At 50.1% G+C, this 27,792-nt stretch overlaps 1 protein-coding gene across 1 annotated transcript; it reads left to right on the top strand.

The window, feature by feature from the left end:
• The first annotated feature begins 271 nt into the window (after positions 1 to 271).
• On the top strand, positions 272 to 27,792 carry LOC136520575 (uncharacterized). Its single transcript, XM_066514127.1, has 12 exons — positions 272 to 882; positions 1,127 to 1,212; positions 1,952 to 2,031; positions 2,649 to 2,704; positions 10,314 to 10,362; positions 12,332 to 12,481; positions 12,634 to 12,729; positions 23,012 to 23,125; positions 23,210 to 23,340; positions 23,506 to 23,738; positions 26,549 to 27,310; positions 27,390 to 27,792. The coding sequence occupies exons 1-12, from the start codon at positions 386 to 388 to the stop codon at positions 27,437 to 27,439; spliced, it is 2,304 nt and encodes a 767-aa protein (XP_066370224.1). The 5' UTR covers positions 272 to 385; the 3' UTR covers positions 27,440 to 27,792.

Here is a 27,792-nt window from a genome sequence, read left to right on the forward strand (position 1 = left end):
TTGCTCTGAAGTTCTCTTTAATTCTATGGTCTAAAATTTAGCCATTAAACTTTGAACCACTTGCACTTTAGGACCGAAAGTCTAAACTAAAATTTGGCCAACCAAAAAGAATATTTTAAACCATATAATAATTAAACTAAAATAATCTAAAGCATTTGTTCTCAACTTTAACCGACAAAATTTTAGACCAGAAAATTTGAACGGCCCTCGATCTATCGAAATCGAACCTGTAGCATGTAGGTGATTTCTAATTTGAGTTCTTATCGCAGCACTGAACCAACGGCGAAGATTGCTCGCTCGACTCGACCCCGCAACTCGGGCTCCCACCTCGCCGAGTCGCCGCTGTGTGCCCATCTGCCGTCCTCCCTCCGCTACTGCCGCAGCCATGAACCCTTCCATGCCACCGCCTCCGCCGCGAAACCCTAACTCCTCTTCGTCATCCGCCTCCATGCCGCCGCCGCCGCCTCCGCACCCAAACCCCTCGCCGCCGACGGCGCGGCCGGACGCGACGTCCGAACCCGACTTGTCCTCAGCGGAGGTGAACGGTTGCGCTGACCCTAGCACATCCTCCTCGATGCCGCCGCCTCCGCCCCCAAAACCCGGCCCGCCGGCACCGCAGCTGGAGGCGGAGGCGGCGGGGGCTGAGGGAAGCGCTGTCCCAAGCCCCAGCGTGAGCGACTCGTCAGAGAAGGAGACGCCCAACACCAGCGGGGCCTCCTCCGGCACCACCGTGATGGAGGAAGCGGCCGCGTCGCCAGTGGAGCGGCAGAGACAGCAGAGGGCGCGCGCGCCGTACGCCATTCCCGAGTGGAGCACCGCGCCGAGTCACCCCTTCTTCCTTGAGGTGCTCAAGGACGGGAAGATCGTTGATCAACTTGACGTGTGAGTCTGCAATTCCCATCTTGTCATCAGTTCTTTTCTAATTTAGTGATATTTTATTTCGTGATTATGTGGTTGTTTAGTTGTGTGAAACGAATAACCCTCAGTACCCAAACGAGGGTTAAGGTTGCTTACCCTTTTTTTGTTCACTGCTCTGGCTATTGCTGCTGAGATAAAAGTTATATTGTTTGTTGGTATTACCAAGACTAGGGTTGGTGGAATGACCTGTATTACACATATGTTGCAGGTCCAAGAAAGGAGCTTACATGTTTGGTCGAATTGATCTGTGCGATTTTGTATTGGAGCATCCAACCGTTTCTCGTTTCCATGCTGGTACGTTTTAGCCATTCTCTTTATCAGTCTTGACTTAGCCTTAGTTTGCGAAAGGAAAAATTGGTTACGGCACTGATAAAATGCTGTTTCCGAAATGAACCATTACATGAAAACAGCATCCTGTCGTTAGCAGCTAACGCTGTGAACCCATCCATTGAAGCCTACAAGCCAGCGACATCTTCTTCCATCCGTCTGCCACTTGCCCTGGTCTTCTTCTCCTTCACACGTCCCTCCCTCCCTCCCTCTCAGTGCAGGCCAGCAGCTTCCTCCCCATGACTCCTAGCCGCCGCCTTGTCCCAGCAGCTGGCCTGCACATGCTATTGGTTAAATCTCAACTAGTGATGGCTCACACTGACAATATAAGGTGAAGTAGCAAATTAAGTTTTGTTTGTTATGAACTTATGATACTAACATGTTATGGACAAGGCCATGTTATTTCTTGAGGAGCTAGCATTTACTTAAGAAGCTATAACATATGGATGTCACTATCCCTATATTTTAGAAAGAAATGTAAAAGAAAACTTGGTAGACTGGGTTCACACTGTTGCACATTTGATTTCTTCCTTAAATAAGTGCTTCTAGTATATTTCCCTTATATAAAAATTGGTTACTTGAAATGCTCTCTTTACGGGCAATATTCCTCTTATTTTGATGTTTACAAATTTATGGACTTTGTCACAATGGATTTTTTAGTGCCTAAGCAGCCCACTCATGAATTGCTTTTATGTCATTTTATTAGTTTTGCAGTTTAGAAATGATGGGAAGGTTTTCCTTTATGATCTTGGAAGCACACATGGATCCTTTATCAATAAAAGTCTGGTAATATGTATTCTGAATAAATCCTCTATGGTTTTAATATCTTTATACTTTACATAATGAAACTACATTAACACATTCTGTCATTTCACATTGATTTTGATCAGAAAGCAGTGTGATTTGTGTTGGTAGTATACTTGCACTCATATGTTGCTGTACTATATTTGTTTGTGGTGTTGCACTGCCAGTTTACACTGTAAATTTGCCACGTTATGATCTTACAAAAAAATTAAACAGTTTGTATCCTATGCTCTGTTTTATGCCCATACATCCCATTTCTTTTCGGAAAAGGTAACAGCAGACTAATTTGTCACATGTTCATTTGCTCTCGTACTCTTTACTTCTTTAGAGTCACACAAGCAGAATACACTGGGTTGTTGAATAGTATCTGCAATGCTAATGCTGTAATCTCTTAAAGTTAACCTTTTAGGGCCTCTTTGGAACATGGGAAAAATTCCTGTTCCTGCGTTTTCTCTGTAAAATTGAACTGATTCCTGTGAAATTCCTGCGTTCCAAACATGCATTTAGAATCTTTATTTGGAAGGCCTCTTTCAAATTATTGGACTTACCTGTTTATTGTCTTATTATACTTTTTAATGATATATGGACTGAACTAGCAGATCAAGAAGAAGCTGTACACAGAGATTCATGTTGGAGATGTAATTCGATTTGGGCAGTAAGTAAGCTTGTTAACTAACTATTTGGCCATTCCTTGTGTTCAATTCTAGAGAACTTCTTTCTCTTTTCTGTTTATCTTCTATTTCATATCCTGAAGTTCCTTCATAAATTGCAGCATTGTGGTGTTCATTTATTCCCAATGCTATCTCTCTAGGGGCTTCTTATGTCTGCAACTCTGCATATAAACAACTTGGTTGCATACCGTTCTTATTCTAGAGTTAAGCATATTCTCTGGTCAAACTAATACACATAAAAGGCATTGGTAGTTTGATATATTAATGTTAAACAGTGTTTATATTCTTGTTGCTAATGCTCCATGGCTTCACCATTTTGTTTTTGTTTTACTAGGGTTCCATATTGTGTGGTTGTGTGAGTTTTGGGTGCGTTGTATATTTTATGTTCTTCTTGAGTTCTTGATTCAATGATAGTGCAGTTCTCTTGTGTATGCAAGAAAAAAAACTAGGGTTTACTTGTTGGTCCCTCGCTGCCCTGCACAGGTAAGCAGTAAGCTTACCAGCACACACACGCACACTCACTATGGCTAGAGGTAGAAGAAGGGGTGAGCACAACGCACACACACTGCAGAAGCTCCAGCGTTGGCCAAGGCTCTGTCTCTGGTTGTGGCAACTGAACTGCCTTTTTTCATTGCATAGTGGTAGAGTATATACAACTCATGTACCAACTATAAGGTATACATGAGCATGGCTGAGTACAACCCCAACTACTCATAGTAGTAGCAGTACAATTCCTACCTCAGCACACTACCAAGACATGGCTGATGTATTAGCTATCAACTAATGTACCAGTGGTGGCCTATTGCCCTACTTCTACAGCAACTAGGACAGCAGAGAATGATCACAATTCTTCCTCTAATCCTGTTGCTAACCCAAAGTCTTGACCTCATCCATGCCAATCATTTTGCTCAGCTCCATGAACCGCAGGCACCCGAGTGTCTTGGTGAGGATGTCAGCGAGCTGTCTGCCGATCTTGACAAACTCGATGACGATCTGCCCTCCATCGACGCAGTCTCGGAGGAAGTGGAACTTGATGTCGATGTGCTTGCTCCGGTTGTGGATGACAGGATTCTTGGCGAGGGCGATGATGGACTGATTGTCCACCATCAGAGCTGGCGGGTGAGCTTCCTTGCCGGTTAGCTCGCTCGGCAGCCGGCGCAACCAGACAGCCTGGCAATCCGCCGTGGCCGCTGCGACGTACTCCGCCTCACACGTCGACAGTGCCACAATCTTCTGCTTCAGCGATTGTCAGGCGATGGGGGCTGCTCCAAGGAAGACAAGCACACCAGAGGTGCTCCGTCGCCCGCCATGTCTGCGTCGCTGAAAACAGTAAGCTCCAGCTCACCTTCCTTTGCCTTGTGGGGTGCCTCACTGAAGACTGTGAGCCGCAACCCACCCTTGCCGCCACTCTTAGGGAAGATGATCGCTTGATCGAGCGTCCCCTTGACGTAGCACAACAACCTTTTCACCGCCGTCTAGTGATCCTTACGCGGTTCCTCCATGAACCGACTAACATACCTATCGGGTATCAGTATTAGGGATACCCGAAGAAGGGATCTGAGGAACGCGGACGACAACTCGCTTAGATAACCAAGGACGTATTTCAGTCTCGACCGATCTCGAAGGGACGGTTTCCGCCTCGCCAGAACCCTCGGGCATGGGCCCGTATCGCCCGACCCCGAGGGTACGGAAACCGTCTCGCCCGACCCTGAGGGCACGGGCTCCGTCTCGCCCGACCCTTCAGGCGTGGGCCTCGTATCGCCCGACCTCGAGGGTACGGAAGGCGTCTCGCCCGACCCTGAGGGCACGGGCTCCGTCTCGCCCGACCCCTCGGGCGCGGGCTCCGTCTCGCCCGACCCCTCGGGCGCAGGTTCCGTCTCGCCCGGCGGGGTCCGTACCACCCCAACCACTATGGGTCCAAGCGTGTGGGCCTGGGTCAAGCCTCTGACACCAGAAGGGGCGCGAACACGCCTTGACGTGACCTGTGGCCACGACAGGCCACGCCCGGGGGTTCGCATCGCCAACAGTGACGGGTGCGTGGGCGCTGTGCTGCTTAATTCCCGTACGGCCGCTGATAGGCACGTCGGTTCACCACGCCGTCCGCCGGGACGGGATGGAACGCCACGACCAGCTGATGACGTCGAGGCATGGCACCAGTGGTGAACAGGAGCCCGACGTGGAGCCGTTCCCGTCACCATCTACAGCGTCGGCGGGACCCGCATGAAGGAGAAGAAGGACGCGGCGGTCCCAGAGGGCTTCTCGATTCTCTCCCTCTTTCTCTCTCTTCTCTCTTTTTCTGATATAACCTGCATCTTCCCCTTCTTCGATAAAAGGGGGAACACAACGCAACACAAGAGGGGAAAAAAAGAGATAGGCACGAGCACACGGCTGAACGAGCTCAACAAGACTCAACTCTGTTCGATCTTTTCATTAGAGACTTGGGGACCTTCTCCCTCTCTCGTCCATTTGTAATCCCTACTATAAACTAGTGCCGGTAACACGAGCAACTGCAGATTGGACGTAGGGACATTCCGCCCGAATCAGTATAAATCCTTGTGTCCTCCGAGCACACCGTCCGGGCTAGACGCGCAGATACAAATTTACTAGCTGGTGGTTCGAAGCACCGGCAATACCCGACTGTGAACGCGATGTTCGGCTGAGTATGCGTGAGGTAGCGCAGCCTGCCGACGATGCTCCGGTAGCACGTCGCGTCTACCTTTGCCACCGTGCTGTGCTTGGACAGCTTCAGCCGCTCCTCCATTGGAGTTGCGTATGGCTTGCACTTCGCCATGCCGCTGCGCTCCAGCAGCTTCTCCGCATAGGCGCGGTGGCCCTGGCAGATGCTCTCCTTCCCTTGCCTCACCTCGATGCCGAGGTAGTAGGAGAGCGCGCCGAGATCGCTCATCTTTAACTGAACCGCCATCTGGCACTTGAATGCTTCAATGTCTTCCACACACGCTCCAGTGACGATCAGATCGTCCACATACATGCCGACGACGAGCTCCTCCTTCCCCATCGCCGTGTGTAGAGCGCGTGCTCTGTGGCGCAGCGAGTGAATGCTCGCCCAAAGTGGCGTCGAGCTTGGCGTTCCATGTCCTTGGAGCTTGCCGAAGCCCGTAGAGCGCCTTGCGCAGCTTGAACACCTTGTGCTTAGCGCCCTTGACGACGAAGCCCGGAGCTTGCTTGACGAAGACTGTTTCCGCGAGCTCGCCGTTTAGGAACGCAGACTTGACGTCGAGGTGGTGGACATGCCAATCCTTCGCTGCTGCCATGGCCAATAGCAAGCGAACGGACTCCATGCGCGCCATCGGAGCGAAAACTTCCTCGAAGTCGATGCCCTCGCGCTGGACGAAGCCGCGGGCGACGAGCCGAGCCTTGTACTTGACAATGGCGCCGCGCTCGTCCTGCTTCACCTTGTAGACCCACTTCAACCCGATCGTCCTGCAGCCCACCGGTGGATCCACCAACTCCCATGTCCCATTGTCCTCGATCGCCCTCATCTCCTCCAACATAGCCCGGCGCCAATTGGAGACGCGTTCAGCCACTGTGAACGTCGGCGGCTCCTCTGCGCTGACAAGGAGTAGCTCTGGGTCATCCAGAAGCCGGCTAGCCACCTTAGGAGCTCCCCCTTCGCCGACAATGTTGTTCACCCGCCTGAACCGAACCTCCTCGCCGTCATGGAAAGCATCCACGAACTTGTCGATGTCGGTGGGTGGTGATGTGAACTTCAGTGGGGGTGTCCCCTGTGCTGCCGTCGCAGGGGACTGTGGTAGAGGTGAATGCGCCGCTGCTGGTGGAGACTGTTCTCCAGCAGCAGCCTGTTCTCCAGTAGCTTGCTCTCCAGCAGCAGCCTGCTCTCTAGCGCCATCATCTCCTCCTCCTTGGATCACAAGGTGCTCGATAGCAAATGTGCTGCTGACACCAGCAGCTTCCCCGGCGCCTTGATCCTCCCAATCCCAAGTAGCCATCTCATCGAACACTACATCCCTAGAGACCACCACTTTGCCTCCATTGGGATCATAGAGCCGATAAGCCTTGTTGCCCTCCTCATAGCCTAACAGCACCATGGGCGTGCTTCTGTCCTCCAGCTTGCTGAGGTGGGGCTTTGTGTTCTTGACATGGTCAACGTAGCTAAATGTCCTGAGGAAGGACACATTCGGCTTGCGTCCATGCCAAGCCTCGAACGGCGTCTTGCCCTTTAGGGCCTTGGTGGGCGCGCGGTTGAGGATGAACACCGCCGTGGTCACCGCCTCTCCATAGAACTTCGCCGACATCTTCTTAGCCTTCATCATCGACCTCGCCATGCCGACCACCGTCTGGTTGCGCCACTCCACCACGCCATTCTGTTGCGGCGTGTACGGCGCGGTGTGGTGGCGCACCACACCTTGATCCGCGCAGTACACTGTAAACTCTACAGAGGTGAATTCGCCGCCGCGATCAGTCCGCAGCACGCGCAGCTTCTTGCCGCTTTCCGCCTCCGCGCGCGCCTTGAACTTCTTGACCGCTTCCGCCGCCTTGTTCTTGCTCGTCAGGAGCTGCAACCACATGAACCGGCTGCAGTCGTCCACGAGCAAGATGAAATACTTGCGGCCTCCATGCGTCGCCGGTGTGATCGTCCCATAGAGATCACCATGGACAAGCTCGAGGGAACGGCAACCTTCTTTGCTTCCTAGCCAAGCAGCTGTCACAGCTCGCCGACGTGCTCGATGTGAGGCAGCCCAGTCACCATCTTCTCCAGCCGACAAAGAGCGTCAAAGCTGAGATGGCCATACCGGGCATGCCACAGCCACGGCTCCTCCGTGCGCCGTGCAGCCAGGCAGATGGGCTGCTCCACCTTCAAGTCGAGCAGGTACAGTCGGTTCCGGGATCTCTTCACCTTGGTGAGAAGACGCTGCTCCTGGTCCCTGATCCTGAGGATGCCATCTCCTTGATCAGCACCTCACTGCCGCGCTCGTCCAGCTGCCTGATGTTGATGATGCTCGAGCGCAGCTGGGGGATGTAGTAGACGTCCGTCAGGGCGCGGTGCTCGCCGTTCTGGCACCGGAAAATGATGGTGCCGCGCCCTCGGATCGCCACCCTTGAGCCGTCACCAAACCTCACTGTCCTGGTCACGTTGTCGTCGAGCTCGGAAAAGGCTGCCTTGGAACCCGTCATGTGGTTGCTGGCGCTGGAGTCCAGATACCACCGCTGCTCCTGCTCGCCGCCCACGTCCGAGGTGGACTTGGGCTCGTGGCTCGTCGAGGTTGACAGCCTTCAGAGCCTTCCCGTGCTCCTGTACCACCATCACCTCTCCCTTCTCCTTGGCCTCAACGTCGTGCAGTGCACAAAACATCGCCATCAGGAGAGTGGCCTCATCATCATCAACGTGCGCCAAATGAGCCTCGACCTTCTTCTCCTGCTTGCGATTTGGGCACTCCTTTGCCCAATGGCCTGTCTTCCCGCGGCGCTGGCAGGTGTTGGGGTCGATCGTCGTCGTCTTCTCTGAAGAAGCCTTGCAGCGGCGCTTGCCGTCGCCACCGCGGCTAGAGGAGGCTTCCCCGGACTTTTTCTCCTTCATCCGGGCAGCCCACTCCTCTGTCAGCAGCAGCTTGCCGCTGTCCGTCGTTGCTGTGGCCTGCTCCATGCGCTCGTCCACCCCCCGCAGACGGCTGGTCACATCCTCAATGGTGAGGGTGGACAGGTCCAGCATCGTCTCTATGGAGAGAGTGATCTGGATGTACTTCACCGGCATAGAGTGGAGGTACTTGGAGACCGCTTCCTCTTCGTTGATGGTGACGCCGTAGCTCCCCAGCTTGCTGATGAGCGACTGCAGGCGGAGGGAGAAGTCCTCCACCGATTCACCATCACGGAACTTGAGGTTGGCGTACTCCTGCTTCAGCAGTTGGGCCGTCGCCTTCTTTGCGCGGTCAGAGCCGACGCGCATCGCAGCAATGGCCTCCCACGCCTCCTTAGCAGTTTTCTTCGCCCCCAACGGCTTCCTGTACTCCGTCGGCACGGCAGCGAGGATGGCCTCCATCGCTGACATGTCATTTTCTTCTATGTCGGTGCCCTTGTCGATGGCGTTCCAAAGCTGTCGGGCTCTGAGCTTGACCTTCATGGTCACCGCCCACTCGCCATAGTTGGTGCGAGTCTGCTGTGGCCAAGTAGTGCCGCTGACCTCCCGCACCGTGCGCACGACGACCTCCTGTCGTGGCTGGGCAGCTCTAGCAACACTGCCGCCTCCCGCAGCTCCGCTGCTGTCACCCGTCTCCGAGCCAGGTGCCATCGCCGGCGATTAGTCCGGCGACGCAGGCGAACCTGTACGGCTCCGATACCACTTGTTGGTCCCTCGCTGCCCTGCACAGCTAAGCAGTAAGCTTACCAGCACACACACTCACTCATTATGGCTAGAGGTAGAAGAAGGGGTGAGCACAGCACACACACACTGCAGAAGCTCCAACGTTGGCCAAGGCTCTGTCTCTGGTTGTGGCAACTGAACTGCCTTTTTTCATTGCATAGTGGTAGAGTATATACAACTCATGTACCAACTATAAGGTACACATGAGCATGGCTGAGTATAGCCCCAACTACTCCTAGTAGTAGCAGTACAATTCCTACCTCAGCCCACTACCAAGACATGGCTGATGTATTAGCTACCAACTAATGTACCCGTGGTGACTTATTGCCCTACTGCTACAGCAACTAGGACAGCAGAGAATGACCTATTGCCAAATTTGCTGTGCAGCAAACAAAGAGAGAGAGATCAACAGCAGATTATGTCTTATATTACTGTGGCTATGGTTTACTCAGTATGCATATTAGATTCTATAAAACTAGGACTGGATTATATACTTGACAATTGTCCTTCAAATGTAAATAGAAAGTCAAAAAGGTTGCAGAAGGTAAGGATGGCAACGGATCGGGTTTGGGGCGGATATCTGCGGGTTTCGGGTTCTGCGGGTTCGGGTTTGGGGATGGTTTTTCACCCACGGTTTTCGGGTTCGGGGCCCCGAAACCAATCGGGTTCGGTTTCGGGTTTGGTTTTTCACCCGTGGATATCCAATAGATATCCGAAATAAATCATTTGGAATTAAAACTCATGTTTTATAATATACTAATAATAATTTGTTTACTTAGATTATTAAACTTATTTAAAGTTGACTCATGAAAATATTTATTATTTGTTGCCTCTTGTTTATACATGTGAATATGTGTATATATATCCGTGGGTTTCGGGTATCCATTCGGGTTTCGGGTATCCGTTCGGGTTTCGGGTATCCGCGGGTTTGGTTTTGGTGATGGATTTCCACCCGAATCGGTTTTCGGGGCGGATTCGGGTTTCGATTTCGGGTTTCGGTTTTGGGTGCACGGAGACTCCACCCGATCCGAACCCGACCCGTTGCCATCCTGATATAATGTTGATAAATAAATGACACTTTTTATCTGTAATTTCGTATCATGTCCCTGTTAGTTCTTGTATTCTAAGTTAAAATTTGCTTCCCTTTGATTATTATAAGGTTGTACCTTTTGGGAACCTGTTTTACATTTCTCTATTGATCTGGTGTCCTTTTTTTTCACATACTGGGACTCACTTAGCTCTTATGTATTAACTAGATCATCACGATTGCACATTTTTCAAGGACCATCTGAGCTAATGCCTCCAGTAAGATTCTGAAGCTCAATCAGCTCATCTACCACTCTTTATTTTTCTCATTTCCAAATATTTACTTTCATGCTGTCAAAAGTGAATTGACAATGCAACAAGCCTGTTGCTCTGTATTTCTACTTCATGATGTTGCATCAACAACAAAGTCCTTTATTCCCAAGCAAGTTGGTGTAGGCTAGATACAAAACCAGGTTAAGTTCAGATGAAAAAGAACAACAACAACAACAACAGAGCCTTTTAGTCCCAAGCAAGTTGGGGTAGGCTATAAGTTCAGATGAAAAAGAAAACAAGATTAAATACATTATGTTCCTCTTTTGATTTGGTGATACTTCTGATATCGTATTGGTCTATCCAATAGTAAATCAGGAAAAGCGTGCTATATGATTTGTTTGCCTTTGGATTTCGACACTGTTTTTTTTAGGTTCTTTCGAGCAGTGTTTGGGCCATGGTTCTTAAGGTGTTAAGGTGATGCGTGATGATTCACCCCCTCACAATGCCGTAGACACATCCTAAAACAAACTTAGTCTACTAGTTGACATGATCAATAGTAGTACACAATTTCAAACTCCACATTACAAAATAAGATAATGAGTAGTGAACAAGAAAAAATAGTATTCAAGGTCCAGAATCTTTCAACAAGCAACACCCAACTCTTGGCTCTCATCTCGATATCCATCATCAAACTCATCAGCATTGTTAGCAGCATCCAAGTATTCTCCCATCTTTTTCCTTAGTTGAGTGCCAGCCTGTGGACATGAAGTCACATCTCCATAGCCACCAGCTAGATGTTTGTTAAACCTTTTAATTCCTCCTAGAATCCTTTTGTCTCAAAGCTTACATGTCACCTTATCTTGCTCCTTAAGGTCTGCCCAATATCCATAATCCCATCCAGGATCATTCGAGTTCAGGGGCCTTCGTTTTGGATCATTCTTGGGATCATATGCAGCAGGACTCTCCATTATGTTGTTGCCTTGTTGGCTGCAGAGCAGAGAAGAGCCAAGCACAACCCGTCAAGCTGTAAGATTTAAGCAGAGCCAAGCCAAGCCAAACACAAACAGTCAAACACAAACAAGCACTAGAGCAGAGGAAGCACAGGCAACAGAGCAGAGGGAAAGGGAAGACCTGGGCACTGGGGTGATGAAGATTGAGCAGGTGTTGACTGGAGAGAGGAGGGGAGAAGCAGAGTCACATATGTGCGGAGACCGGCGGAGAGGCACGGGTCGCGCAACAGCTGAGGCACGCAGGAGAGATGGACCAACGGAGAGGCAGGGCCGCACGGATCGCGGACCAGCGGAGATGCACATGAACGTGGTTTCAGACAAGCGGAGATGTGTGGGTCACCCCCTGGCAGGGGATCTTCTCCTGTTTCTTCTGCGCCGACCTCTTTCCCTTTTCTTTCTCTGTTCCCCTCTCCAGGACATCGATTAACTGATATAGCCACTTGGAACCCTTTATTTCCCGCCCCATCACTCGGTTTCCCTATCGTTTTCCTGCCCGCCCCTTTCACACTCCCCCCTTAGATTCCCTGCCTGCCCATCCCTCTCGCGTCTGGTCCCTCTATTTCCCATAAGCACACCCCTATGGCGGGCGCCTCCATCCTTCAGGAAGCTCAGGCGACGCCATACAGACTGCTAAGGCGAAGGGGACACACAGGACCCGCACACGCCTGGATGACTAGGCTACACCTTAAGAACCATGGTTCGGGCTACAAAGGGTTCTGAAATGTGTCTTATAGAAACAACTTATTTCAGTGGTAATCTAAGATAATTTGTCAAAAAATGTATGGACTCTTTTATATGGAATCCTAGATAGTTTAGTTATCCTTTTGTAATTGTGTTCGCTGTAACTGTTAGACTTGATGCCTCTTAACCATTTTGTTATGAGGAACATTTTCAAATCCTGTAAGCACCTGCACCTATCCTATTGTTTCAGTTTCCTATATTCATTTGCTTCTTTTGCATGTCAGGAAAAAGATTTGCAGAAGCTCCGGGATGCTAGAATTCAGCAAGATATGCTTGATCGTGAAGCTTCCGTTTTACGTGCAAAAACTCAAGCAGCTTTGGCAGAGGGAATCTCATGGGGTATGGCAGAGGATGCAATAGAAGAGTCTGCAGAGGTTAGTTGTTTGTTTACCACAGCTGGTTGTGTTTTTAGTTTCAGATCAGAGCTTTTGATGGAAGTATTCTCAAGTTTAAGCTGCGCACCACTTTCCTAATTCAACTTCATATATTGCTTTGTGTTTTTACTGATCATGTTCTTGGATCTTAGGACGATGCAGATGAAATTACTTGGCAAACCTACAAAGGTCAGCTTACTGATAGACAAGAGAAAACTCGTAGCAAGATAGTAAAACGAATGGAGAAGGTAAGCACTTGTACTGAAATTTCATATTCTTGTATATCGTTGCAAGTTCTCATTTATCCCGTACTCTACTTGGGTGAAAAATCTAATATTGTTTCATGCGAATGTGCCAATAAATACTAGGACTCATACACAGCCTTTTCCAGTTTAATTTTCAGTTGATACTCTTTCAAACATAGTCACCAGAAACCTGGGTCGACCAGTGATGTGGATTGCAGGTCGCAGGTATATCTAAAATTGAAGGTCAATAGGTTTGTTGGGATCAACTGATCTCAACTAAATTGGGTTCATGATAGGTGAGATGTAACAGGCCATGCACAAGTTAAGATTGATCGCAAAGTAAAAAGAAAGTGGAAAAAAGGGAAAGAAAAGTTAAATTGGCTGCTATGTGCTGGCCCATACAGCCCACCATTGTGACCCTAAGCCATTCTCATGACTAGCACAAGCACACCATCTCCCTTTTCTCCTTGCTCTCTCTTTGTTTTCCTAGCCAAACCAGTGCTGCCAGCAACAAATTGATCACCTCTGGCCAGCTTCTCAAACCATTACTAGCAACATTGATTGCTCATGGGCTCCTCTTTCCTTCTGTGCCCTCAATTATTTTCCCTAATTTGCTTTGGCTACTGAAACGTACTCAAGCCGGTGTCCATAGTCCTCTACAGGGTTTCCACCTCCAGCATCTTGGCAGCGACGATCTCTTGCACTCCCCCTTTTCTCCTCTCCACTGTTCCTTAATATGAGGCAAAGACAGCAACCCTGCCTCTTCGGGGATGTCAACCCTGTTCAACCTGACCCTCTAGGGGGGATGGTGTGCAGGTTGAGGAACACACCTTTGATCCCGATTCATGTGCTATGTTTTCAAATGCCTTGGCGATACTGTGATGACTGAGGAACAAATGTCTATGTTTGGAATATTCTTCCATTGTCTCCATTATTTTTTGTTTGGTTTCCAACAATGAAACACGGATGGAGCTATTGGAGTAGTAATTTCTTCATAAACTGCGTGTAGAGTATATTAGTAGTTATATCATCACTAGAGCTATGCTTGTGTTCCATACTGCCTGCTGTTTAGAAGTGTGAAAACTAATTTTAAACTCTTTATTGTACGGATCCAGATGACATGTTCTGGAGCAGGTCCTATAGGACACATATGGGTCCTTATAGTGGACCCACAGTGTTGTAGTACATGTAACTTACACTTGATTCATTATTAAGTAATTTTCGTTTATTGGGTCGATGGCCATGCCTGTTGTCACAAATTATTGTGAACCTTCTACAAGAATCTGATAAATGAAACCTATCTTTGATATATCAGGGTGATGCCACTTGAGAAAAATCAACCAGTGGATAGAAATAAACGACTAGTTGTGCAAAAGCGCGGCTATATGAGCAGGGCCCATGCTACAGTCCATCACACTACGCTTCATGCCAGTTACACAGCCTTTTTTTTTCTCGAACACACAGAAGAGCTGCGTATCATTATATTAAGAAGAATGGAAAAAGGTAGTCTTACAGCATCACAAACAAACCCACACCCACACACTCAAACTTAGTACAGAAACCTCTCACTAGCAGATTAAGAAACTTGACCCTTGACCAAAAGAAAAAACAAGAGTTCACTCATTGGTAGGCACAGATGCCAGGAGATGTGAAACTCCTCGAGCACTGGCCAAACTCCAAAGGTGCAGCTCATCTCTCAGAGAAACCAAAACATCCTCAAGGTTAGGATTGATTCCATCGAAGACACATCGATTACGATGATTCCATAGTGACCAAGCCCCAAGGATAACGATGGTGTTAAACCATTTTCTTGCCTGACCATCAATTTTATTGCTTGTACTCGCCCACCAGTCGTCAAAAGAGATATCTGCAGGACGGGGGGACAGATCCTGCACACCAACCCTCTGTAGAACTCTGTACCATACTTGGCAGGAGAAGACACAAGAGCATAACAGGTGGTCAATAGTTTCCTCATCTTGATCACACAGCGGGCAGCATTCAGGATGAGGCAGCCCTCTTCTTGCGAGGCAGTCTGCTGTCCAGCACCTGTTGTGTGCCACTAACCACATAAAAAACTTGCATTTACCTGGTGCCCAACTTTTCCAAATTCTCTCCCATGGACCAAACCGCATGGCCCCAATGAAGAACCCCTCATTTGCAGATTTTGCAGAGTATGTTCCTGAGGTAGAGAACCGCCAAATATGAGAGTCATCCACCTCAGGCTGTAATGTTACCTCTGATAGCAAATCCCATAAGCTGAGGTATTCTAACATGACAGTTACTGTACGTGCCCCCTGAATATCCTGAACCCATCTTAATTCATCAAGAGCTTCATGAACTGTCCTCTTTTTTGCTCTCTTAGAGACTGTCCGAAATAGATTAGGTGCCAGTTGGGCTACGCTCTGACCATGCAGCCATCTATCAGTCCAGAATGTTAGTTGTTGAATTCGCACTCTTGGTAGTAGCATAATTCTTACTCTCATCGAGAGAGGATGACACTAGGAGTTGGGGCAATTTTCTGGTTTATTTCTCAATGCCATGCCAACCTGAGGGGTTGGGGATACATATTTATAGGCTGCTAGCCAGCCAAGCATATGTCAAGATGCTAGTCTAAGATGCAAATATGCTGTCCTAAGATGCCTCTAAAATGCTGTCCTAAGATGCTGTCCAGTCAAGATGCTGCTGTCTTCCAGTCCCTGCTGTCCTCCAGTCAAGGATGCTGGGCAGCAAGACCACCATGCTGTTGCGCCCCACAAAGACTGCTGTAGCCCCACAAAGACCACAGAGACTTATCCCATCATTCTCCCCCTAAGTCTTGTGTGTCGTCTTGTGGGAAAGTTGAACCATCCCGGTCCATGAGCAGAGCTCAAGGAACTTGATCCTCCCAAGGGGCTTGGTGAGCAGGTCCGCAAGCTGGTCCTTGGTGTTGATGTAGCTCGCCTTGATGCTCCCTTCCTCCAAACAGCCTCGGATGAAGTGGTACCTCACCCGGATGTGCTTGCTACGTTCATGGAAGACGGGGTTCTTTGCCAGGGCCAGAGCGGACTTGCTGTCCAACCTGAGCTCCATCGCTCTAGTGTCTCTGTCGAGGAGATCACCAAGCAGTCGAGCGAGTCAGAGCGCCTGAGTCGAAGCGGTGGTGGCCGCTATGCACTCGGCCTCGCAGCTGGACAGGGCCACCACCTGCTGCTTGACCTACTTCCAGCTAACGAGGCACTTGCCGAGGAAGAAGAGGATCTCGCTCGTGCTCTTGCTGGTGTCGATGTCGCCGGCGTGGTCGCTGTCGCTGTACCCGACGAAGTGTGCCGCCTCAGGGCACCTAGGGTAGTAGAGGCCGCGGTCGAGAGTCCCCGCAACGTAGCGGATGATCCTCTTCACAGCCTGCTGGTGCTCTGTTGTCGGTCGCTGCATGAACCGACTAACGTAGCCGACGGAGAATGCCAAGTTCGGCCGTGTGTGGGCGAGGTAGCGAAGGCTCCCCACAAGACGCCGGTACTGCGTAGCGTCCACCTCCTCCGTCGTGCTGTCGCGGCTCAGCTTCAGCCTCCTCCATCGGAGTGAGAGCTGGGTTGCAGTCGGTGAGCCCAGCTAGCTTAACGACGCGCTTGGCGTAGGCGGTCTGTCGAAGCGTGATCCTGGAGTCATCCTGGTGCACCTCGATTCCCATGTAGAAGGAGAGGACCCAGGTCACTCATCTGGAAGGTGGCCTTCATCTCTTCCTTGAATGCCGCCACCTCTACATCCTTGGTGCCAGTGATCACCAAGTCGTCGACGTAGACACTCACCAGCAGAGCATTTCCTCCACTGCCCCGCCGGTAGATGGCCGCCTCGTGCGGGCTTTGCTCGAAGCCCATCCCCTTTAGCGTGGAATCCAACTTGGCATTCCACGCCCTCGGTGCCTGCTGCAAGCCATAGAGGGCCTTGCGCAGGCGGAGCACCTTGCCCTCCTTGTCGGGGAACGCAAATCTCGGCGGCTGGTGCACGTAGACCTCCTCCTTCAAGTCGCCGTTAAGGAACGCCGACTTAATGTCCATGTGATGAACACGCCAGCCCTCCTGGGCAGCTAGCGCAAGGAGGAGTCGCACGGACTCTATCCGTGCCACGGGAGCAAAGGCGTCGTCGAAGTTGACCCCCTCCCGCTGCACGAAACCTCGTGCCACCAAGCGAGCCTTGTGCTTGACGATGGAGCCGGCTTCATCCCTCTTCAGCTTGTACACCCACTTAAGGGTGATCGTGCGGTGACCACGAGGAAGGTCAGCAAGCTCCCAGGTGCGGTTCTTCTCAACCGCATCCATCTACAACTGCATCGCGGCGCGCCAAGCCGCGTCTCTCGGCCTCTGCATACGACCGAGGCTCGCCGTCGTCACACGCAAGGTGCAACTGCGCCTCCAGGTCGTGAGGCACCGGTCCCGGCACCGGCTGGTCGTCGAGAAGGTTCTCCATCGTACGGTACCGCAACGGCTCGCCGTCGTGGTATGCGTCGATGCGCTCCTCGTTGTGAGAGAGCGGAGTAGCGAGCTCAACCGGGCTGTGCTCGACACGAGCTGGTGTTGAAGTAGATGTGCCCGGAGAGGTGCCCGTCAGAGCTGGTGCCGGCTGTGGTGGAGCCGGCGAAGAACTCATCACAGCCGAGGTCTTGGCTGGAGAGTGTGGTGCTGTCGGAGTAGCAAGCGCCGGGGTTGGTGGAGGCTCGGGGACTGGGGTAGACGCGCTCGTCGAAGAAGAGCTGCCTACTCCCCTAGCTCCCTCAAAGTTGACGTACTCGACAGTGAAGTCGTACGTCAGAGCCGAGCCGTCGTCCACCGCCTTGTCCCACGCCCATCCTCGCCCTTCGTTGAAGACAACGTCACGCGCCGTGCGCACACGCTGTGTCTTCGGGTCGAGGATGCGGTAGGCCTTCGAGCCCTCCGCGTAGCCGATGAACACTCCCGGAGTGCTCCTGTCGTCGAGCTTGCTGATGTGGCCAAGCTTCTTGGCGAACGCGAGGCAGCCGAAGACCCGCAAGTGGGAGACCGCCGGCTTGCGCCCATGCCAAGCCTCGTACGGCGTCCTGCCGTCGAGCGCCTTGGTAGGCAAGTGGTTGAGGATGTAGACGGCCGTCACCACCGCCTCTCCCCAGAAGATAGCCGGCATCCCCCTCTGCTTGAGAAGGGCCCGAGCCATCCCTACAACCGTCTGGTTGCGCCGCTCGACGACGCCGTTCTGCTGCGTGCTGTACGGCGCGGAGTAGTGGCGCTGAATGCCCTCATCAGCGCAGTACGACGCGAATTCAGCCGCCATGAATTCGCCGCCGTTGTCGGTGCGCAGCACGCGCAGCTTGTGGCCGCACTCCGCCTCCGCAGCAGCCTACGCGCGCCTGATGGCGTCCGCAGCCTCTCCCTTGCTGCCGAGGACCATCACCCACATGTAGCGGGAGAGGTTGTCGACGAGCAGCAGGAAGTAGCGTCGTCCTCCCGGTGTGGCCGGTGTCACCGGGCCACACAAGTCCCTGTGCACAAGCTCGAGCCTCTCCTTGGCTCGAAAGCTCGCCCGCTGGGGAAAGGGGAGTCGCCTCTGCTTCGTCAACACGCAGACGTCGCAAAGCTGCTCCACATGGTCGAGGCACGGCAGGCCTCACGCCATCTCCGTGGCACTGAGCCGCTTCAGGGCCTCGAAGTGAAGGTGCCCGAAACGCTCGTGCCACTGCCATGCCTCATCGTCCTGACTAGCAGCGAGACAGAGGGGTTGTGCCACTTGCACGTTGAGGACGTAGAGTCGATTTGCGCTTCTAGTTACCTTGGCAAGAAGGTGACGATGGCAATCCCAAATCCTCATGACTCCATCCTCAACCACCACGCGCGAACCATTCTCATCCAGCTGTCCCAAGCTGATGATAGAGTTCCTCAACGCGAGGATGTAGTAGACTCCGGTGAGTAGCTTGTGCTCACCAGACACGGCGGTGAAGATGACGGAGCCGACACCCTTGATCTCCACGCCGGAGGCATCCCCAAACTTGACGGAGTCTCGGACGCTAGAGTCAAGCTCGGTGAAGAACTCCCGTCGACCGGTCATGTGATGGGTGGCGCCGGTGTCGAGGCACCACCCGTCAGTCTTGTCGTTGCCGGAGCTGTCGTCGAGGAGGGCGTGTGCTTTTGGCTCGTCAAGGTGGAGGAGAGCTGCTGCGGCCGGTGCCGCTGGAGGTAGCTCGATGCTTGCATGTGCCATGAACAGAGCCGGCTCCTCCTCCGCCTGTGCGACGTGGGCCTGGCCGCGTCGTGGCTGTCGACAGTCCTTGGCCCAATGGCCAAGCTGGCCGTAGTTGCGGCAGGCGTCGTCTTGTGCTTGTCGGCGGCGCCGCCCTGGGCGCCTCTGCGGTCATCACCCTCGACACGTCCTCGCGCCCTGGTCTGGGCGTCTCTGCGTGCCTTGCGCGGCTTGCCACAGTTGCGGCCGCCTGTCGCGGAAGAAGGCTCCCCCTTCTTCCGGTCACCTTGGCTGGCAAGCCACTGCTCCCGAGTGAGAAGGAGCTTCCCGTCAGTGGTGATGGGCCCCGAGAGAGCCTGTGACTCATCGCTGTCGACGACCTTGAGGCGACCTATCGCCTCCTCGATCGACATCGTGGAGAGATCCAGCAGAGACTCGATCGAGCGAGCCATCTGCTTGTACTTCTCGGGGATGCAGCGGAAGAGCTTTTCGACAGCTCTCTCGCCGTAGGTGTCATCGCCGAACTGCACCATCTTCTGCAACAGAGTGTTGAGACGGAGAGCAAAGTCATCAACGTCCTCACCTGGCTTGAAGGCCAGGTTCTCCCACTCCTTGCGAAGTGCCTGCAGTGTGGACTTGCGGGCGTGGTCGCTGCCGATGCGTGCCGCAGCGATGGCGTCCCAAGCCTCCTTGCCAGTCCGCTTGTTGGTAAGCGAGAACTGCATCTCAGGCGGGACTGCAGCGATGAGGGCATCCAGCGCCCGTCGATCTAGGTTGTAGTCAACGTCGCCGTATCGGACTGCCTCCCACATGTGCCGCACCTGGAGCATTACCCTCATCACCGCAGCCCACTCGACGTAGTTGGTCTTGGTGAGGGTAGGCCACCCACCGTCGGGACCGACGTCCCTGACAACAGCCTGGAGCCCGTGGTAACCACGGTACCGATTCGGGGAGAGAGAGCCACGCTGCCTGTGAAGGCCGCGCTCTCCATCGACCTGTCGGTACCGATCCGGGGAGAGAGAGCCACGCTACCTGTGAAGGCCGCGCTCTCCATCGACCTGTCCGCCACCGTTGCCGTGCGCGCCTCCTCCAGGAGCGCCGCCGCCGCGTCCGCGCCTGTCTAGGCTGCCGCCGTGCTCGTGGGCGTGCGCGACTGCCCCAGGAGCGCCACCGCCGTGCGCGTCTCCTCCAGGAGCGCCGCCAGCGCGTCCGCGCCTGTCTGAGCTGCCGCCACGCTCGTGGGTGTGCACGGCTGCCCACTGCACCGCCCGCGCTCGCGTTGCCTCCCTCTCTAGCAGCTCGAGGTCCGCGTCGGCGGTGTCGTCAGCGGAAATGGAGCTGCCGATGCTGCCGCGCAGCGCCTCGACCTCTGCTGCCGCCGCACGCGCTGCATTTGTCACCGCCGCTGCTTCCGCCTCCGCTCTGGCTGCTGCCAGCTCCGCCGCTGCCAGCCTCGACACCCTTGCCGCCGCCGCAGCGGTCTCTGCCGCCGCTCGCTCGTGTTCCTTCGCCGCAGTGAGCAGGAGCGGCCGGAGCTGCTGTTCGCAGCTGGGGCTGTTGTGTGGCTGGGAGAGGAGATGAGCAGGAGATGCTCAGGCTACAGGATAGTACGGCTTTGATACCAGTTGTTAGTCGCTGAATTCGCACTCTTGGTAGTAGCATAATTCTTACTCTCATCGAGAGAGGATGACACTAGGAGTTGGGGCAATTTTTTGGTTTATTTCTCAATGCCATGCCAACCTGAGGGGTTGGGGATACATATTTATAGACTGCTAGCCAGCCAAGTATATGCCAAGATGCTAGTCTAAGATGCTAATATGCTGTCCTCTAAGATGCTGTCCTAAGATGCCTCTAAGATGCTGTCCTAAGATGCTGTCCAGTTAAGATGCTGCTGTCCTCCAGTCCCTGCTGTCCTCCAGTCAAGGATGCTAGGCAGCAAGACCACCATGCTGTTGCAGCCCCACAAAGACTGCTGCAGCCCCACAAAGACCACAGAGACTTATCCTATCACAGAACAGGGTATTTTTGCCATTGCCTACCTCTGAAATTATGGCCAATGAGAAGAAAGCCTTTGCTGAGGAGTGAACCTGTATTTGAAAAGATGCCCACGGTCGATCAGGTTTTGTCTTCTGTAGCCATAGCCAACGCATCCTGAGGGCCCAACCCAAATGCTGCAGGTTGGAGATACCAAGACCACCAAGTTCAGTTGGCCTGGTGACCTTAGGCCAAGCCACCAGGCAGTGACCTCCCTTCACATCCTTCCGGCCTCTCCAAAGAAAGCCTCGTCGGATTTTGTCATTGGCTTTAAGGGCCCAGGGAGGAAGATCCATCGCCATGGCTAAATATACCAGCATGGATGTGAGCACAAACTGAACCACCACTTTTCTGCCAGCCCTTGTGAGCAGATCCGCTTTCCAACCAGGCAGCATATCTGCAATTCGGTCTATGATTGGCTGGAGTTGCTGCTTGTTCAATTTGCGCAGTGAGAGGGGAACCCCCAGGTATTTGCAAGGGAAGTCCAAAAGTTGGCAAGGGAGACGGTCCTGTAAAAAGGCCTTATCTTCCTCTGAGCACTGTATGGGAAAAACATTGCTTTTTTGCATATTTGTTCTCAGCCCTGAGGCATCTCCGAACAGCTGAAGAATGTCCAGCATAATGTCAATGTCATTAGCCGAAGGTTGTAGGAAAATCACCACATCGTCAGCGTATAAAGAAATGTGGTGCTGCAAGTCCCTCCTAGCCAGTGGCTGCATTAGTCCTTCCTCAGATGCCTTTTTAACCATATAGCCGAGGACATCCATGACCAGGATGAAAAGCATCGGAGACAGCGGGTCTCCCTGTCTAAGTCCTCGTCGGTGCGAAATTGCTTCCCCGGGACTGCCACTGAGGAGTACCTGAGTGGAGGCTGATGATAATAGCCCACTGATGATATCACACCAAATAGGTCCGAAACCCAAGTGTCTCATGACCTCCAAAAGAAAAGGCCAGGACACTGTGTCAAAAGCCTTTGTGATGTCTAATTTGAGTAGAATCCAGGATTGTTTTTGCTGATGGAGGTAGCGGGCAGTTTGTTGCACAAGCATGAAATTGTCCTGTATGAAGCAACCTTTGATGAATGCACTCTGATTGGGGGATACCAATTGGTCCAGCTTTCCTGCCAACCTGTTAGCCAAGATTTTTGTAACAAGTTTGGCAAAGGAATGCACTAGGCTTATTGGCCTGAAGTCCCTGATACTTGTGGCTTCCTCTTTCTTTGGCAATAAAGTAATGAATGCAGAATTGAGTCTTTCAAAATTCCCAAATTTACGGCTCCACACAGCAGAGATAGCAGCCATTACATCTACCTTGATGATTGGCCAACATGATTTATAGAATTGGCCAGTGAAGCCATCCGGGCCAGGAGCTTTGTCTGACGGTAGTGAACTTATCGTCTTCCACACCTCTTCTTCTGAGAAGGGAGCATCCAGAGCCGACAGATCTTGGGATGGGATGTCCAGTTACACATCCTCACTTCATACACCATGCAGCAATTGATGAATCAAGGGCTTGAACACACATTAACTTCTTTCCTGTTCTAAAGTAAACTAGAACCTAATTTTGGTTTTGTCAGTGCTAGAATGTAAAAAAGTCGAGCATACCACTTTATGTTTGTACAGTGCTGAATCAAGAGTAGCATGAGGCAGTGGCTGCCATCATGTTGCTAGCTGTCCATTAGTTCTATCATCTTCAGGAAGTCCTTGCTTTGGGTATGGACAATTGTTAAGTTTTTTTCCTCATAGAGCACTTTACACTTTTTAAGGGCCCCTGCTTTACACTTCTGTTAAGGGCTTTAATGCAATTGTTCCTTAAAACCCCTGGCCATTTTGGTGTTCTGGGAAATCAATAGGGACAATCTCTTCAGCTAGCTGAGGACCCTCATGCCAAATCCTCCAGTTGCTTAAAGAAAAGGCTGCAAGCATATTGCCTCATGCATTGTTTAGTTGTATAGGGTCCTGCTATTGATGCTGTGCACTTGTGGTAATCATGCCTGTGGAGTGATTGATTTTTTACATGATTGTATTTCTGCTTTCCATGAATCTTTACTTGCTATTCTTTGTTTCAGATTGCCAACATGAAAAAAGAAATTGATGCAATAAGAGTTAAGGACATTTCTCAAGGTGGGCTAACCCAAGGTCAACAGACACAAATTGCACGAAATGAACAACGGATATCTCAGGTGAGGACATGCTTACATTTGTTTATATGCTATCACTGTCCATTTCTCATCTAGTGAGCAGGTCTAAATCTTATCTTTTTTCAGATTATGGAGGAGCTAGATAATCTAGAAGAAACTTTAAATGACAGTATACGGGAAAGTATTGGTGCTCGTTCTGGAAAGGCAAAGCGTGGCAGCCATAAAGCAAGTCTCGAGGAAGAAGATGACATTCTTAGGTATGTACACTGATAAGTTTGACCTGTGACTGCTCACTGCTACATCATGTATAATATTTATGCATTGGGATCTTAGTATCTTATACCTTTTACTAATGTGTAGTATGCTTAAAGCTAGAATGCTATATTATTATATATTGACTAATGGATTGTTAAATAATTTAGTGATGATGATGAATTTTATGATCGAACGAAGAAGAAATCTAGTCAGAAATCAAGTGAGCAACAATCAGTTGAGACTGCTGATAGCCTTCTTGAGAAAAAAGATTTCATCACCAATGATATTGAAAGTAAAACAAAATTGCTCGAAGAAGAGAAGCATAAGCTGTCTCAGAGTGATACTCCAGATCTCAGGGATGACCTTGATGCTTATATGAGTGGCTTGTCATCTCAATTAGGTATGATCGTACGCTCCAGTTACTTCTATTGATCATTCATGGGTCTTTGTTTATTTTAATATTTGTTACAAGCCTGATATCATCAGTAGTGACCCTGATGGTTGTCTGTTTGCTACTTCTTTTGTACGGAGTAGAATCATTGAAATTACTGTATTAAATTTTCTAAGTAACAAAAACATGGGAAAGGGAGACCTATACGGCTATACCTGCTACCTAGAAGTCTTAACTGGAAGGTTCCTTAGGCCTCTATTTGAGAGCAGTTCCCTTCAGTTTTGCAAAATCACTAGCTTCCATATTCTATAACAATGGAAGCAAGTATCCCTAAGCTATAGAGAACCTTGGTCATTGTAACTAACCTTAGAAATGACAGAAGATATATCAATTAGTGGAGATGGCCATATATATATAGAGAGCCACATGGGCTATATGGGCCTATAGGATGGGCCTTGATATACACTTAACACCCCCCTTCAAACTCAAGGTGGAAGCGGAGGATCTGAAGCATTGAGTTTGATCAAATGAAGCCGATGTTGCTCTCGAGTTTGGGCTTTCGTGAAAAAATCAGCCAGTTGCAGCTCAGAGGGTACATACTGAAGATCAATTGTCTTCTGATGACAGTGAGAACGAGTGAAAAAGGCATCAACACCAATATGCTTAGTAAGTTCATGTTTGACAGGGTCATTGGCAATTTGTATGGCTCCAGTGTTATCGCACAAAAGAGGTGTGGGTGCATCACAAGATATACCAAAATCAGCGAGTAACCATCGAAGCCATACAATCTCTGCAGTGGTAGTAGCCAGTGCTCGAAGTTCTGCTTCGGTACTAGAGCGAGAGACAGCAGCTTGTTTCTTGGACTTCCATGCAAGAGGAGAAGAACCAAGAAGAATGCAATAGCCTGTGATAGAGCGGCGATCCATGGGGTCACTTGCCCAAGTGGAGTCTGAATAAGCATGAAGCTGAAGTGGACTATCGCAAGCATAAAACAAGCATCGAGATGATGCCCCCCTTAAATAACGTAGCACACGCAGCAAATGGCCAAAATGAACAGAAGTAGGAGCACTCACAAACTGACTTAGAATGTGAACAGCATGAGCAATGTCAGGTCGAGTAACAGTAAGATAAACAAGGCTGCCCACAAGATGCCGATAGCGAGAAGGATCCTGAAGAGGCGTTCCATCAGTAGCACGAAGTTGCAAGTGCATATCCATAGGTGTGGCAGCCGTGCGATTATCAGTAATGCCCGAACGAACAATAAGGTCATGTATGTATTTTGACTGAGAGAGGTAATAGCCATTGGCATAATGTGAAATCTCAATGCCCAAGAAATAACTAAGAGGACCCAAATCAGACATTTGAAGTTGCACACCAAGTTGCTTCTTTGCATGGGAAATATGTTCCACATCATCTCCAGTAATTAAAATGTCATCAACATATAGAAGGAGCAAAGTACACCCACGTGGAGAGAGGTGAATAAATAGAGCAGGATCATGAGCACTAGCTGAAAAACCAGCAGCTCGTATCACAGAAACAAATCTCTCAAACCAAGCACGAGGAGCCTGTTTGAGACTATATAGGGCACGACGAAGACGACAAACATATCCTAAGGGAGCATCAACACCTGGAGGTGGCTGCATGTAAACTTCTTCATTCAAGGCACCATGAAGAAAAGCATTCTTAACATCCATCTGAGAGATAGCCCAGTTTGAAGTGGCAGCCACTGCAATCAGAGTACGAACGGTAGTCATATGAGCAACGGGTGCAAATGTCTCATCATAATCACGGCCTTGAGCCTGCTGAAAACCTCTTGCAACAAGTCTAGCTTTATATCTCTCTATAGAACCATCAGATTTTCTCTTAATCTTGAACACCCACTTAGATGTGATTGGCACTGCATGTGATGGTAATGGAATAAGATCCCAGATCCCTTGACGATCAAGGGCAGCAAGCTCCTCACACATTGCAAGCTGCCATTCAGGGATGCTGGAAGCTTCTTGATACGTGGAGGGTTCATCAACAACAGCATTCACAGATGGAAAACCATACTTGTCAGCAGGCCCAATAGTACTGCGGTCCCGAAGATTATATCTTGGACCAACCTGTAACTCATCAGATAAAGCTTGTGACTCATTAGCAACATTAGAAACATCAGCAACGGGATCGTCAGGACTGGCCTTGGATCGTGGGGGGATTAAAAAAAAATTTTGATTAGCTCTAATCCCAGCCCTAATCCATGGCTCTGGTACCATGTAACTAACCTTAGAAATGACAGAAGATATATCAATTAGTGGAGATGGCCATATATATATAGAGAGCCACATGGGCTATATGGGCCTATAGGATGGGCCTTGATATACACTTAACAGTCATGACCTTGAATTTCATGAAATTCAGTTATGTGCCAGAGCTGCCAATTCTTGTGGGAATTCTAATTGTGGCTTGAGCACAGTCTTATGCTCTGATTAATGTGTTACTGTAGAGGATCCACTTATGTGCAGTTGTGCACACAAAAGCATTTAGGAAAAGGATATATGTTTATTTATTGATTTTTCACTAAAATGGTAACTCTATTCTATTATTAAGTGGCTGAAGCATACATGATGTAGAATTAAGTTACCAGAGTATATGATGTTGCACATGTGCTATTTTCTCAGGATGAGCATTGCTTTGTTCTGCCATGAGGCATATGTTTAGTCTTTAACATTGATGAACAAACCTAAAAGTTACGCATTGCTGCACACTTATTTCTGCATTTGTTTCCGGTTTAGATGCATTTCTGTCTTATTATCTTGCTAATTTGAGATATCTTGCAGTACATGGTAAGATTGCCCGAATTCAGAAGGAACTCTCTGATCTTCAGGATGAGCTGGACAGAGTAGTTTACCTACTGAAAATAGCTGACCCTATGGGAGAAGCAGCTTCTAAGAGGGATCTAAAGCCAAGAGAAGCGAAACCTCCGACATCGAATGATAATCCAAGACTAGAATCAAAGAAACAAAATAAAATTGGAAAAGCTACAGCCGAGGAGAAACCCAAGGATTCTTCTAGCGAAGTAGGCACAGATAAACCTGCTAAATTACAGACAGATGTCTCTAAGAACCAAGAAGATGGCAGCAGACCTGCGTTCACCATGCCAAAACCTCAATGGCTTGGTGACAAAAGGATCATCGAACCTGAAGAAAACTTCATAAATAAAGAAAAGTCTGATGCAGAGGAGCCTGATAATTTTGTGGGCTACAAAGACCGGAAAACCATTCTTTCTTCAGGCAGTGGAAAGGAGCTTGAAGAGGCCGCCCCTGGTCTTATTTTACGGAAGAGAAAGTCTGCTGACCAGTCAGTTGCCAGCGAGGCAAATTCATCTTCGGTTGAAAGTGAAGCATCAGTTGCTGATGCTGTGGCCCTTCTGCTTAAGCATAAACGTGGTTTACAGACCTCGGAAGAAATGGAGAATGAGAATGAACCACATTCTAGCAAGAGAGAAGGGAAGAAGTCGAAACAAAAACGTGTATTGGGCCCAGCAAGACCAGATTTCCTTGAAGCCAAACCAGATTCTGAAACATGGGTGCCACCTGAAGGTATGGAAATTCTACTAATGTGTTACCAATCAATAGCATGCTGGGTCCATTGTTAATGCCATTGTTGAATCTTCTGTAGGTCAAACTGGTGATGGTCGCACTGCGTTGAATGACCGTTTAGGTTATTGAAAAGTTCTTCCAGCAACAACGCCCCGTGGAGAAGCGCAGTATGGTGCTTATGGTGTTGTGAGCCTGTTTGGGGCCATATTCTGTGAAGACATTGCTATAGAAGCTGAGATTGCTTATTCTGTTGAGGGCAAGTTCGGTGAAGGAACTAGGTTTCGTTGACCTAGTGGTCTATGCTAGTTCTCTCACTTTCTAAAGAGAGTTAGGCTATACAGGCTGTTAGAGGTTTAATGTATATCACCACCATAGAGTGTACATTTTGTACTCTCACTTGTCCTGTTATTTTGCACTGGCACCGCGTTTGTTCATTCTTCATTCACCAACCTTTTAACCGCGAGCGTTAGTTCTGGTGTTTA

The sequence above is a fragment of the Miscanthus floridulus genome, chromosome 18, assembly GCF_019320115.1.
Source record: "Miscanthus floridulus cultivar M001 chromosome 18, ASM1932011v1, whole genome shotgun sequence".
Taxonomy (NCBI): Eukaryota; Viridiplantae; Streptophyta; class Magnoliopsida; order Poales; family Poaceae; genus Miscanthus; species Miscanthus floridulus.

Bases quoted from the DNA above. Each gene is read 5' to 3' on its own strand.
- LOC136520575 (XM_066514127.1), top strand. From the start codon at position 386: ATGAACCCTTCCATGCCACCGCCTCCGCCGCGAAACCCTAACTCCTCT. The intron at 2,705-10,313 runs GTAAGTAAGCTT...TGTATTAACTAG, and splicing joins GATGTAATTCGATTTGGGCA to ATCATCACGATTGCACATTT. The intron at 23,739-26,548 runs GTATGATCGTAC...GATATCTTGCAG, and splicing joins TGGCTTGTCATCTCAATTAG to TACATGGTAAGATTGCCCGA.